Source organism: Callospermophilus lateralis, chromosome 7 (assembly GCF_048772815.1).
Source record: "Callospermophilus lateralis isolate mCalLat2 chromosome 7, mCalLat2.hap1, whole genome shotgun sequence".
Taxonomy (NCBI): Eukaryota; Metazoa; Chordata; class Mammalia; order Rodentia; family Sciuridae; genus Callospermophilus; species Callospermophilus lateralis.
The window spans coordinates 115,833,346-115,848,440 of NC_135311.1; the positions used below are offsets into that span (position 1 = coordinate 115,833,346).

Consider the following 15,095-nt stretch of genomic DNA (forward strand, 5'->3'; position numbering starts at 1 on the left):
GCCCATGGGTTATCTTTTTCTGCCTAGGAATTTCAGCATTTGTCCCTTCACCAAAGCCCATGTTATGAGAGAACACAAAGCCTTGGTGTCCCTTCCCTTCTTCTTATTAAATGGCAAGGGTACTCTTAGAATACCTTTGCCGTGAAATGGGTAGAGCAACAAGGAGACGGTACTGTCAAATTTCCACCCATCCGTCTGTCCATTCATCGATCTGTCTGTCCACCCATCATCCATCCGTCCATCCATCCATCCATCCATCCACCCATCCCCTACCCTCCAGTACTCTGAGTAGTAGTAGAGGGTTTTAAAAGATGTCATTTCTTCGACAGGTGCCCACCTCTAAGGATGGGTTACAACAGCCCTGTCCAGAATGTCCTAAATCAATCTACCATATATTAAAAGCCTGGGCTCTGGAACCATACGCCCTGGGTTCATGTCCTGGCTCCACCACTTATCAGCTACTTGAATCTGGTCATACAAATCAGGTTTCTGTTACAGTGCTTACCTCGTCTGTGAAACGAGGCTCATGCTAGAGCAACTGCCTCCAAGGCAGGTTGCAAGGGTTAAGTGATCGCCTCTAGAGTAGTACCTGTGCTGAGGGAGCACCTCACAAATGGCAGCTCTTGTGGTTACTCTTGGACCCAGGTGGACATCTGACATGGGCTGGGCCATATTCTCTCCGAAATTTGGAACCAAGACTGGAGAGTCTGAGTCCCTCTAAGCTGCTGGTCTAGTGCATGGAGTGGAGGGGAGGGAGGAATCCCTAAGGATGCTTAAGTGCTTGGAGTTCCAGTTCCAGTCTTGCTGGCAGTGATCAGGTCTTACCTGTGTGCAGGGAATTGGCTGTCAGAGAGGATAAAGAAGGGATGTGGCATTGATGGGTGCTGAAGGGGTGGAGGGTTTGATGGAGGAGGACAAGGTGGCATTGGGTCTTGGATAACGGATTTTGTCAGAACTTCCCTTGTGGAGCTGAGCCATGTCTACTGCCTCCAGACACACGTGGCTATGGACAGGAAGCAGCTGGATCCCGAGAAAGAGATTCTCAAAGTAAGACTTCCTGGCAAGGCACGGCACCCCCTGTCCCACAGTGTGTCAGGGCTCTCCATCCAGTCTGACAAAACACTGGTGAGCGCTCTGTGGTTCTGGATGGGGATGGCTTTATTAGCATCCTTTTATCTCAAAATGTTAAGAGTAAACTTTAAGAGGGAAGCTTTATCATTTAAACACCATCCCCACCCACCATGTGGAATAGAAGTGCGGATGAGGAGGCTTGTGGAGCTGGTGGAGTTCAGAGAGCGAGCTTACCTTGCAATCAGATCTGCTACCTGGTGGCCAGATCTGCAGCTCATGAATCCGGTGGCACTAGCTGCTGCCCTCCTTGTCTATTTTGAGTGAAATTTCCCACTTCTGAGTCTTTGCTTATGGAGATGCACCTGCCTGGCCCCCTGCGCCCCATGTCGACCTGTCAGAATGTTACTCTTTCCCTCAACGCCCATCTCCACTGGTGCCTTTTCCCTAGTGCCCTTTTTGCTCCCTCCAATCCCAGGTGTAGTTTGGTTCTGCCCCGACCTCCCTCAGTTTGTATCCCTTGGGCAGCATGACCTTACTCTGAGCCTTACTGTCACACTAAGCAGTTGTTTCATTCTTTTCTTGTTTATCCCCTCCCAGATTAACCTCTTCAAAGACTCTTAAAAGTGACAACAACAAAGTTAGAACAACAAGGAGACCTCTCTCTCTCTCTCTCTCTCTCTCTCTCTCTCTCTCTCATTAATCTGTTAAAAGAGGAAAAAAGACAACATGAGTGTTCACAATGTTGCAGGAACCAGATGCTCTTCTCTCCTGTGGCACGAATGCTGACTCAAAAAGGTGGTCACCCCCTTTGACTCAGATACCACATTTGTCTTGAAAGGAAAGAATCACAAATGCTGGGGAGGAAAACAGGAAGTACAAAGATGTTCACTGCAGCATTATTTACAGCAGTTAAATGCTCATCGACAGCCTAGTTGACATCAAGTATTAGATGGCTGCTCCAATGACAGCTATTTAGATGGTATATGATTCCAAAAACATTTAGGCTGTGGTATTAGGCTGCAAAAAATGGGACTTACAATTGTGAATGCACCATGGTTACAATGAGGTAAAAGCTAGAGCTTAGCGGGGAGGAAACAGACTAGGAATGCCCAGTGGTTGTGTCAGGATAATGAATTACGGCTTATTTTTGTTGCTTTCTTTTTTCCCTATTTTTTCAATTTTTCTGTAAAATAGTTATATTGTTTTCTATGATGACAATAATGTATGTGTGTATATATATATATATACATCCATAGGTATGTATATTTGAAGCTGATGAATGACTTTTTAAAATACCTTTTTAGTTGCAGTTGGACACAATACCTTTATTTAATTTATTTTTTTAATGTGGTACTGAGGATCGAACCCAGAGCCTCTCATGTGCTAGGCAAGCACTCAACCGCTGAGCCCCAGCCCCAGCCCCATATGAATGATTTTATAGCAGCCAAAGGTGACCTTGTTTAAGAAAGATGCCTCGGGTCAATGCAGGCAGGGGGGCAATGTGTGGCACACACCCTGGGGTTACGGAATTGGTAGACACCTGTGTCTGGCTGCACTGGAAAATTGCCAGCAGGGGCCCTGCAGATACTGCTCACCAGGAGGGCAATCTAGTTTTCTGGGTGACATAAGTGCCCCAATCTCCTTTTCCATCTGGAACATCCTGTTTCTGCACATTGGTGTGTCTCCCAAGGGTCAAACAGCAAGTTCAGAAGCAAACAAAGAAACTTCTGGTAGTCAAACTCCCCATTTTAATTATAATTTTAATCTTTTGTGGTGCTGGGGATCAATCCCAGCGCCTCATGCATGCTGGGCCAGCAACTCTACTGCTGGCCTAACTATTTTTAATTAAAACAGAACAAAAGCAAAAGCTGGAGACCGCACAAGGATATGATTGGTGGTTTGGAACATTTTTGTTACCTGCCCAGCTGAGAATGACTCTGTCTTGCAACCCACCACCTTCCAGGCCAGCCAGGGCTGTGCGGTCTCCCGTGTTGAATCCTTCTCAGTTATTCCTCAGCTTCAGGAGCTCTTTAAACAGTTGAAAACAAAGTGAAAGACACAGGCTTATGCAAACTGCCTCAGTGTCTTATCTGGCGAGGTTGTAAACTCTTTCCTCAGGGGTGAGGTGGAGGTTCGTGCTCCCCTCTTGTTTAAATTCTATTTTAGCTGCCTATGAAAGATGGCTAAATCATGTTGGCAAATTCCTTCATCTTTCTGAGCCTGTTTCCATATCTGTAAAATGGAGGAGAAAGATAGTACCTGCCTCAGAATGTGGTGGTGGAGTTAAATGGATTGAGGTATTTTAAGCATATTGTGTGGACCGGGCACATTCTTAGAGCTGGATAAATACCAGTCCTTATTTTATTATTACTATTGCTGTTGCTCATCATTTCATAGTCAAGAAAAGGGAGGCCCAAGGTCACGTTGTAGTAAGAGTCAGAGCAAAGGTTCTTAGATCTGAGCCATGTGAGCATGAGTCCCCTCCTAACCACAGCAGCCAGGAGAGCTTGACCTTAACCCCTACTGGCCAGGAGGTTGTGGTGGGCGCTCAGTGAATGCGAAAAGCACGTTGGAACCTCTGCTGTGCGAGCAGATAATGTGTGGTGGTGCATATGAACGCAAAAAGAGGTATAATACAAGAAGTATAGCTTGTGGTTATGAGTGTGTGTTCAAATCCTGCCCACCTCTTTAATCCTGTAAGGGACCTTGGGCAAATCATTGAATGTTTCCAAGGCTCAGATTTCTTCTTCTTCTTTTTTCTGTAAAACAGGAAAACAGCATGGGGTTGTGAGGACAGCTAAATTCGGTAAGTTTTGGGTAAAGCCCTTAAAACAATATCTGGCACATATTCAACGATAATTAAATAGGACTCAAGAATGTGAACTCCATGACAGCAGAGGGTTCTCTGCATTGCTCACCACTGTGCACCTAGTGCCTGGGCTAGCAGCTGGCACACACTATGGGTGCTCAGTCAGTGCCACCTGGATAAAGCTGGGAGGTTCTGGTTTGAGGCCATTGTGTCTCCTTCTAGGGACACCCAACCATGTTGGATCCTTAAAGGTCCAGGGTTGGCCCTTCACTCTGGCAAGTAATTGGATAGAAAGATTTGGACAGCCCATAGATTCCATGTCCTGAGTGACCCAATTTAGAGTCAGCACTTAGAGACTGTTACATTGGCATTCCGAAGCTGGCCCCTACCTGATTTAATCATTTCCCTGTGTGCTAAGTCCATCCAGGAAGTTCTGTCTGGTCTAATTGGAGTTGCTTGTCAGAATTTATTGGCTAGAGTCAAAGGCAAGACCCTTATCAAATTAGGATTGCACAGGGCTGGAGAGACTACTGGGGCGTGGGCCACCCTGTGGCCCCACATGGGGCCTCCTACCCCACCTCTCCCTAATAGGAGGCCCCGAGTAGTTAGAATTCAATTAAGCCCTGGTGAAGGGAGTCTTCCTGGCAGAGCTGGGGCAGGACCATGTCTGGGCTGAACAGAACAACCGATTTAAGCTAAATCAACGCCTACTTAAGTGAGCCGTAATAAGCATTCTGGGGGCAACGCCAGCCTGGGGGCGTCATTTATCACTGGGTAATAGAAAACCATAATGAATAATAACTTGGGCCCAGCAGCCGGAGCGTGCATACATTACGGGTTGGAGCTGCTGCTGTCCACCGGGCTCGGAGGTGGGTACGAGGCCAGGGTGGTGGGTTTGCATATTGAATCCTGCCGCTGCGCAGGAAGGCCTTTGTTGTACAGGAGAGCCATTAATCTCCCACCCTCTTTGCCAGTCTGCACTCGGCATGGAGAGCACATGCTCTGTTTGCTTGTGTTGTACCGAGAGGGAACAAGATGCCCCTGAGAAGCCTGCTCTGGAGAGAAGCTGGCTTTGGCCTCTGCGGTGGCCCGCGTGTGAGAACACAAGTCAAGAGGGCTCCCCTCTGAGGCTGGCTCCCAGGGTGCACCCATGTCCTCACAGGGCCTTATCAGGCGACACACTCTGGGTATCAGCAGGGCCCAGATCTGTGCTGGTGTAGTGGTGGGGTTTGCAGATAGCACGGGAATGGGCGTGTGAAGTTCTTGCACCAGTACGCACACATTTAGTATCCACCACTGCTTTTTGGGTGGGTGTTAAGGATGTGCCCCATTATATCGACAAGAAAACTGAGAATCAGGGGGGCTAAATGGCTTGTTCATGCAACAAGGAGTGGGGATCCTGGCGTCTGAATCAGTTCTTCTGATATAAACTCTGAACCCTTTATGTTATAGCTCCTAGGAAGGAAAGCCTGAGGCCTATTCATCTGTTCTCTCAATCCGTCCCCGGTGCTCTGGGTCCTGGAGAGATGGTTATTGCTGCTGTTGGTGTGACTGCCTGTTCTTTTAGCAGGTTCTCCGGTGCCTTCCACAGCAGACCTTCTGCACGTTGGCCCCGGCCTCCTCAGGGGCATGATCATTACTTCTCAGAGCTGTTGTGCAGAGAATGTGTGAAACTGTATTAATCCAGATGCTTCAGGTCCCCTTGGCTTAGTTTAGGAGAAGGTCACAGGAATAATAAAACAAACAAGCCAGCTAACTGTGTGTCCCTGAGTCAGACCTCACCGTGAGCTTGTCCCCAATCCCCCCGTCATGTTCCTTGAGTACTCACCTTGCCGTCACCCTCTGTTGCTTCTAGGGCGCTGCCATGATGTCCTCCCCTTGGGCTCCTGGACACAGGGAGCAGCTCCCAGCTCAGGGCTGATTTCTTCTCCTGTCTCCAACCGGCTTCTTGGTGCCGGGTCTCTGGAGGCCTTCCTTATCCCCTTGACTGGGAATGGCTTCTCTTTGGTTCCCCCCGGTTTCCACTGAAATGGGGGTGGGAGGATGCCCTCTTGCACACTCACCAATTCACTCAACAAACATTTGTGTGCATATTTTGTGGCTGGAAATTCCAAGGGGACCTAGACCATGTCCTTGTACATCAGATACGTCATGGCTGCCCCTCCTTGCTCAACCCTATCTTTCAATTTCACAGTTGCATAGTCTTGTGTTTCCTTAACAATCTACTGCTTCTACTAATTTTTTTTTTTTTTTTTTTTTTTTAACTTGGCTGGTTCTTGACCCTGAACTTGGCTCCTCAGGACCCATAATGAGCTCATGGAAGCCTAGAGCAAAGTGTGAGAGCCATGAGTTACGCTAGGTCAGATTTGCCTCCCTCTGCTTCCAGCCTCTGTCCTCAGACCAAGATGGGGCCTGGGCTTGAATATTCATTGACGGAGGCTGAATTGATTTAGACTGGCATCTTAAGATTCAACAACCAACATCAGGAAAATACCTCAACAGCATTCCTTATAATCCACTGTAAATAAACTCAAAAAGTCAACTCACTTTCATCAACCAAAATTGGTAAAATCAAAGAATGCCCCCCCCCCCCCCACACACACAATGAAAAGAAAGAGAAGCGTCCTAGTTCTTATTGGAGTTCTAATAGCTTTGCTTTGACTTACTCTCTCCTAGTTCATGATCAACTATTTCAGACTCATCAACACTTTGATTCTTTAATCCCTTTGCCACTCCATTTAATCAGTCCTCTGAGAACAAGCTTTTCGAGGATGAGATCAGCCATGTGATGGTGACTATCCATGTGAGCCACTCAGCTGTCCCTTTAAAAGAACTGACTGTGAGGAGTAGAGTGGCCGATGGCACCCAGGTGCCGTATCCTGAGACCTCAGCAATGTTTAACTAAAATCCATTCTCCCAGGACTGCGCCTGGCCAACCACTGAGCCCTGTAGTGGTTGGGTCACTTTCTCCCTGATGTGGGATGCCTCTGATGGGTAGTCTGTGCTTCAGGGATCTCTATCAACTGATCAAGATGTTCTTAGAGCCACACTGTGGTCCAAGGCTCTTCTGTTTAAAATCTCGTTCCTTCCCCCTTTCCTTCCAAGGTATCAGATGGGCATTGTGGATGGGAGTTTTCCCTGCCTGTTCCAACTTCCTCTCCCTTTATCTGTCACGGGCACTTCCCCAGCACAGCTACTTCGCACCTCTAATTCTGTCCTAGCATCAGCTTCCAGGAGGACATGAACAGACACTCATGTTCAGAGACAAGCAAACACAAATATATTCATGCATCATTTATACATTCAAGGTGCCTTAAAGGGCCCATAATAGAGGCTCCATGAGAGATGGTGCTCTTGGTAGCACGTTGGTATCTCTTGTGGTGTCTAGCCTGGGCCCAGCTCATTGAGTGAGGGACAGTAGGACTCTCCCAGCCTGAGTGAACACAGTGTAAACCTGTTGTGTCTGGAGGCAGAACTTGGAACCTGGAAGGTCTTCTTTGACCTGACTTGCTTAGCTTCGCTTCAACAGCATGTTATGTCTGTCAATCACTGATAAAGTAGTTGCCTGCACACTCTCTAGGGACCACTGGACCTCAAGAGAGATCTTCAACCACAATCTGCCAGTCTCAGTTCTGGCTTCTGAAAGGTCTTGCCCCTGTAGCCTGAGGCACCTATTGGTCCTCGTGTCTGAGAGTGTGCCACCCGGCTTCCCTCACGCCCATCCCAAACCTTTAGGGAAGTCTGTAGGTCTGACTTTGAGGAAGGCACTGACCAATGTCTGACATAATCTTGGGACCTGAGATGATACAAAGAGTTGTGGTGAGTGGGAGCTAGTGAGGTGGCCAACTGTCTGAAACTGGTAAGCAGGGTGTGTGGCCTGAGGGGTTGTGTCCAGGTAAGAGAGAGGTTCTGAGTCTGGAAGGTGGGCACGTTGGGGGTCCTTGTTGCTAAATCCAGGAGTGACTTCTCTATCCCAATTTCTTCCCTTCTCAGCAAAAGTATACATAGTTGACCACATTGCTCACTAAAGATGTTTTTAAATCTATATTCATAAGAGATACTGGTCCCTAGTTTTCTTTTTTCCCCTGCAATTTCTTTATCTGGTTCTAGTGTCAGGGTAATACTCACCTCATAAGATGATTTGGGAAATGGACCCTTCTGTTTCTCTTCTGGAAGAGTTCATCTAGAACAATGACTGTTTCTTCCTTTAATGTTTGTTAGAATTCAGCAGTGATGCCATCCAAGACTGAAGTTTTCTTTGTAGGAAGGTTTTTATTTATAAATTCAAATTTCAGGTTATCTGTGTCTTCTTGAATACAGTCTGGTAGCTTGTATCTTTCAAGGAGTTTGTCCATTTCATCTAGGTTGTACAACTTATTAACGTAAATTGTCTACCCTCTTCCCTCCATCCTTCTAGGTTCTGTAGGCTCTGTAGTGATGTATCCATTTTGATTCCTAACATTGGTAACTAGTATTTTAATTCTGTTTTTTTTTTTGGTTATTGTTATTTTCTGTTTGGCTAGAGGTTTGTCAATTTTATTGATTTTTTTTTCCCCAAAAGAGCCAGCTTTTGGTCTCATTGATTCATTTGGTTGTTTGTGTTTAATTTGATTTTTTTTCCTAATTACTTATGTGGACATTTAGATCATTGACTTGAGAATTTTCTGCTTTTCTAAAATAAACTCTTAATGCTAAAAAAACTTTTTTTTTTTTTGAAGCATTGCTTTAGCTACATTCCATACAACATGAGATGTTGTTTTTAGTTTTCATATAGTTCAAAATATCTTTAATTTATTTTATGACTTCTTTAGATCCATGGGTTATTTAGAAATACATTATTTATTTTCCAAATATTTGAGGGATTTTAGATTAAAAAAAATAAAGTTTCTGGTTTTTATTTCTAGTTTAAATCCATGGTGGCCAGCAAACATATTTTGCATGATTTTAATCATCTTAGATTTATTCAACTTGTTATATTCCTAAATATGATCTTGAAAATACGTGTTCTCTTGTTTATTGTAAGTTCGGTAAATGTGAGATTTTTGTGATAATCTACTTATTATGAATTTAACCATTTAGTTTTCTTTTTAAGTTAGTGTTAGCATGGCATATCTTTTTATAGTCTTTCACTTTTAACTTATATATGTCTTTATATTTAAAGTGGGATTCTTGTATATAGCATACAAATGGGTCCAATCTAATAATACTCTTTGTCTTTTTTTTTTTTAAATTGGACTGTTTGTTAAATTTAACAAAATTATCAATATGGTTGAGTTTAAATCTACCCTCTTGCTATTTATTTTCTATTTGCTCATTTGATCTATGTTCTTTTAAGCCTCTTCCTTGCCTTCTTTTATAATAAAAAGCTTTAGACAAGTAAGTTCCATCTCTCAATAGTGCCCCAGGTTTGTGACCAAACTTTTAGCATATGGACCTTTAAGGGTCATTTAAGATCTGAACCATAATGACTCGTCACCTCTTTATGTTTTTATTTTTTTTTTTTAGTGGTTCATCTAGAGGCTTATATAGATCTTTAATTTATTATGGTCTGTCTTCCAATAATATTGTATAATTTTCTGTAGTATAAGAACTTTATGATAGTATATTTCCATTTTCATCTTCCTGTTTTTTTCCTATTGTTTTCATAAATCATAAATCATATACCATGTATAATAAATATATATGAGGATTCTACCCATATCATATATTATAAATCATGTCATATATATGATATATTTATATATGCTATAAATTATAAATACATTTTTTAAGCCACCAATTATTTTCTAAAGGGATTCAAAATGAGAAAAAAAATTTTTATGTTTACTCATATATTTACCATTTCTGTTGGTCTTCATTCTTTTGTGATCAGCTATATTTCCAACTGGTATCATTCCTTCCAGCCTGAAGAATTTTTCTAGCATTTCTTTTAGTATAGGTTTGCTGGAATAAACAGTTTCAGCTTTTGTTCATTTAAAAATTATTTTATCTTCAGATTTCTAAGTTGGGTAAAGAATTCTATGTTGATAATGTCTTTCTTTTCTTTCTAGAACTTTACTGATGTCTGTTTTCTTTTGGCTTGCATAGTTTTGGGTGTGAAATTTTCAGTCATTTGAATCTTAGTTTTTCTGTATGTAATGTGTCTGGTTGACTTTAAAATTCTCTTTTTATTGTGATTTTCAACATTTAGATTGTGATGTACCTTGGAGTGGTATGCTTTAGATTTCTTCAGCCTGCAGTTCATTGAGCTTCTTAGATTGGTGGGGTTATAATTTTCAACAACTTTGAAAAAGTTTTGGCCTTTTTTCCCCCAAATTTCATTTACAGTCCCCTCTTTTTCTTGGGATTCCAGTTACACAAAGGTTAAGCTGCTTGATATTGGTTTAGAGTCACTGAAGAATTTTTTTGTCTGTTTCTTTTTCTCTCAGTGCTTCATTTGGATAATTTATATCATTATGTTTTCAAGGTCACTGATCTTTCCTTGTGCAGTGTCTAATCTGTTAATCCCATCCAGTGTGTTTTTCCTGTCATATATTGTGCTTTTTAATCTCTAGAATTTCCATTTCCTACTTTTTTATTTCTTCTCTTTTTCTTATCATGGTTATGTGTTTGTCTTCTTCAAAAAAATGGAATATATTTATTATGACTATTTTACAATCCTTGCCTGCTAATTCTACCATCTGTAGTTCTCTTTGTACTGATTGATTTTTTCCCCCTGGTTATGGAGAAAAAAATGTTCCTAATTCTTTGCATGCCTGGTAATTTTTTGCTTCCATGGTAGATATGTTAATTGCACAGTGTTTATTGGTTGCTGGTTTTATTCTGTTTATTGAAATGGTGTTGGATTTTTTTTTTCTGGTGCAGTTACTTGGAATCATTTCCTTTAAACCCCTTTCAGCTTTGTTAGGTCAGGTCCAAAGCAACTTTTACTCTGGGCATAACTGAGCACCAACACTAAGACTTTCCCTTCTGAGGATTCTACCCAGTGAGTGCCCCACATGTTAGGAGGTCTATTCCCAGTCTTTGTGAGCTCTGGGATTTGTTCTGCCTGTTTTTTTTTGGTTCTTTCTTCATCTTTGGATAATTTCCTCTTATGTGTGTGCAGATCAGCACCCAGCCACAGACTTGTGGGGACCACTCTACATATCTCTGAAACTCCTCAATGTATAGATTCCTTCTTTCTAGAATTCTGCCTTCCAAATTATAGCTCTCTTTGTTAAACCATGACACAAAGAAAAGACCTCAGACTCGAATTTAAATCAAATTAAAGCAAGCTTGTTATTCCAACCTACTGGGACCGGCTGGAACCGGCTGGGACTGTCCCTCTCCTGAAATCCTTGGGAATAAAGACAGATCATGGCTCTTTAGGAGCGCAGTTTTATGGCACAAAAAGTAGCAAAAGGGGAGTGTCTTGAGAATTTACAGATAACAGGATTTTGACAAGCATAATACAAAGGCCAGGTAGTAGGTTAATGGTCTAAATGGTTCTGCACTTAGGGAGTAAATTTAGATTCCAACATCAGAATTTATGAGGCACCACTGAAGTTTCAGAGAGGGTTGTTATCTGGTCAGGGAAAACCAGGCATGGGTGAGTTCAAGGCACGGGCAGGCATTTCAAGCAGGTTTAGAAATCGTAGTAATTTATAGTAAAACAGAAATTAACTTTTCATGCCTTTGTGATGAGATGGCTCCCAATCTTAAGAGGGAATTGGGCTGGGTTATCATCTTGGCCCCCTGCACTCTCATCTCGGACTTCTCAACCTGATTAGACTGCTGGCTTCTGTTTGGGTCTCCACTGCCTTTGTTTAGACCTGAAAACTGACTGGAGGCCGGGAGCTGGAACAATGAGTGGTTTCCTTGACTGGTTTCCCTCTCACAGGGATTAAAGGTCTGTGCTGCTATCGTACTCTGACCAAAAACTGTTGTTAAGGAACAAGGCTTTAGAAGTGGAGCTATGTAAGTGTGAGGGTGTCTGGTCTCTATTACTCCATCTCTGCTGAGAGCAGAAATGCTCCTTCTCTCCTTCCTGAAATGCCTTCTTTTTCTCGGTTGTTCTACGTTATCGACCACTCAGTCTCCTTTCCTTCTTTATCCTCCTCTAATCTACCTGTGAACATCAGCACAATATTGTCCCTGTGCCTCCGTCCTAGATCCCCTTCTCTTCTCTATCCAGTCTCTCCATTGGTCCATGGGTCTAGCCGTGTGTGTCTCCAGCCCAGTCTTCCCCACAACTTCAGACTCACACACAGACTACCTGATGACGTCTCCTCTGGGATGTCCATGGCCACTTACCCTAGACATCCCAGATTTACTCCTCTTTCTTCCGAACTGCTTCCTCCCATAGTCTTTCTGTCTTAGCAACGTGGCTTAATCGGTAACTCATTATCTTAGTCTGTTTGAGCTGCTATAACAAAATACATAGAAATAAACAACAGAGGTTTATTTCTCCTAGTTCTGGAAGTTGGTCCAAGATCAAATTGGTACCAACAGATTTGGTGTCTGGTGAGGGTGAATGTCTTCTCACATGTCAGAAGGGACAGACAAGCTTCCTTGGTCTCTTATAATAAAGAAGTATTAGTCCCATTTATGACGGCTCTGCCCTCATGACCTAATGACTTCCCCACAGACCCCCACTTCCTCATGCCGTCACCTTGGGAGTTAAGATTTCAACACATGGGGGCTGGGGATGTAGCTCAGTTGGTAGAGTGCTTGCCTGGCATGCGCAAGACCATGGGTTCAATCCCCAGCACCACACACACACACACACAAGAAAGATTTCAACACATGGAGTTTGGGGGTCACAAATGCTCAGACCATAGCACTCATTTATAGAGGCTCACGCAAAAAAAAACTCTGGACACATCTTCACTTTTCCCCCCCTTTGCTTCCAACACTGAATCCATTAGAAGCTTCTGCAGACTCTGCTTCAAAAATACATTTCAGAGCACAGGGCTCAACACCTTCACAGCCACCACTTTAGTCTCCATTGTGATCATTTCTCACCTGGACTACTGTCATAGTCTCCTACGTGATCTTCCTGCGTCTGTTCTTGCCTGTTCCCATTTCAATCTGTTCTCCCCACAGCAGCCAAAGAGACCTCTTCAAGCTCCAATCACACCATTTCACTTCCCTGTTCAACACCCTCCAATGACTTCATATCACATTGAAAATAAAACCCCAATATCTTACCATAACCTATAAGGCTAAATAAGATGGTCCCTTGCCTCTCTAACTTAATCTAGCATTTCTCCCTCCATCTGTTTACTGAAATCATACACAACTCCTTTCTGAATCCTGAATGCAATTGAGATTTCTTTCCCGTGCAGGGCCTTTGCATATGCTGCCCTCTCTGCTTTTTGTGCTCAGATACCTATCTTTAGAGTAATGCTGCTCTTGCTTATTACCCAGATCTCACCTCAAATATTATCTCTTCAGAGAAGTCTTCTCTGTCCACTTAGCATAAAAAAGCTTCTTATCAATGTTGCTTTTATGTTCTATTACTCCCATTTATTTATTTATTTTAAAACTCATGTCATTGATGCAAAAATAGACCATTTTCCACCCCTCCTTTTATCTATGCCTTTTTGCAGAACTTTCCATCAAGAGGTGGAATCTGTTTCCTCATTCCTTGATTCTGAACTGGACTTATGACTCACTTCGACCAGCAGGACATTTGGGGAGAAAAGGTGCACCAGCTTGGAGTCTTGCCACCCTCTACTCTTACTCCTGGACCCCAGCACCTGCCATGTGAAGGAGCCCAAGCTAGCTCCGTGGAGGAAAACTGGGTCACTAGCCAAGGGCCGCTTTCCCCAGAAGCAGAGCCACCTGGCTGACCTGGAGCCAATCCGATTCTTGAAGGAGTCCAGACAAGATGAGCAGAACTGTGGAACTGATTTGTGGACTCATGAGCAATTATGAATGGATCTTCACAAAAATCATCAAGTATTGGGCTGGAGCTGTCCCTCAGGGGCAGAGCACTTGCCCAGCATGTGGGAGGCACTGGTTTCGATCCTTCGCACCACATAAAACTAAACAAATCAAATAAAGGCATTCTGTCTATCTATAATTACAAAACATCAAAAAAAAACCCCACAAAGTATTAGCATGGTGGGGTATGTGGCAAAGGCTAACTATGCCAACCCATATCACCATTTAAAATGACATGTCTCCCTTGCTAAAATATAAATTTCTCAAGGGTAGGGAGTTTTGCTCAGCATTGTACTCTAGTGTGTAAGGCATTAAATCCAAAATGACAATATGGTATTTTGTGAAGACCCAAATCCTGGCATTTTGTTAAAAAGGGGAGATATGGCCACTAAGATCTTCTACGTTCTATCCAAGAGAAGGCTGAGGTAAAGGACTGAGGCAACTTTGCTTTTCTGGAAGAGTGATTAAACTAAACACTAAGCTGAACCTTCCTAAGGGAGATGGCCTAACAGGGATCTCACCTTTTTTGGGGCTGGGAAATGGGGGATGCCAAGACCTGGAACCCTCCACTCTGGCTTGTCTCCCTCCTCCTCTTCCTCTAGTCCTGCTGCTGAATCTGCCTCTTGTTTGCCTCAGGTGACCTCCATCCCCATTCTAAGGAGACTCCATCAGGGTCCTTAGAAGCACAGCAGAATCTAGACCAGCTTTGGGGGGAGTAGAATTACTAAGAACATCCAAACCAACCAACCAGAGGAAAAAGCAAACAATGACCCACCAACCAATTAGCCACGCAGGTCCTGGGATTTCAACGGCAGCAGGGGAGGAGTGCGGACAGATGCGCTTCTCAAGGAGTGCTGCTTGAGCCAGTTAGAATTTTGGATGTAGCGGAAAACTTTCTGGGTATTTCTCAAGATATAAATGATTCAGACTTTAAATTTTAGAAAATACTGAAATAATGGTATTATACCAACAAACCATCAGCATTTTGATGCTTCAAATTGGCCTGTGATATGGGAATGCCTGAACATCTACAGCTTGTAGTGCAGACACCTCTGTGTCCCAGCTACTAGAATGGTTCCTGGAAGTTTCCATAAATGAACAGGTGACTAACCAGTGGTTCCCCAGGATTTTGCTGTTGGTCCGTCACCAAAGTAGTCAACTACCCTTGAACACACACAAATATACACACTTGCCACCCATACATGTATCACCTTCCCCCAAAACAACTGCAGTGCTGCCCCTCAGGCTGCAGCTATAACAGGGGAGTGGGGTACACTGTGGGTGCTCC

The 15,095-nt window shown here is 43.4% G+C and overlaps 1 protein-coding gene across 3 annotated transcripts in view; it reads left to right on the forward strand.

Annotated features, from left to right (window-relative positions):
- The window catches only part of Rragc (Ras related GTP binding C), a 134,830-nt gene extending 120,942 nt beyond the window's left edge, over positions 1 to 13,888 (forward strand). The window contains exons 8-9 of one of the 3 annotated variants that reach the window (XM_076860699.1): positions 3,850 to 3,877; positions 13,471 to 13,888. In XM_076860699.1, the coding sequence (XP_076716814.1) occupies positions 3,850 to 3,877; positions 13,471 to 13,631 (189 nt within the window). In that variant the 3' untranslated portion in view covers positions 13,632 to 13,888. The remainder of the gene's footprint in view (positions 1 to 3,849; positions 3,878 to 13,470) is intronic. The other 2 variants (XM_076860700.1, XM_076860701.1) reach the window with 2 other exon arrangements.
- The last annotated feature ends 1,207 nt before the right edge of the window (positions 13,889 to 15,095 follow it).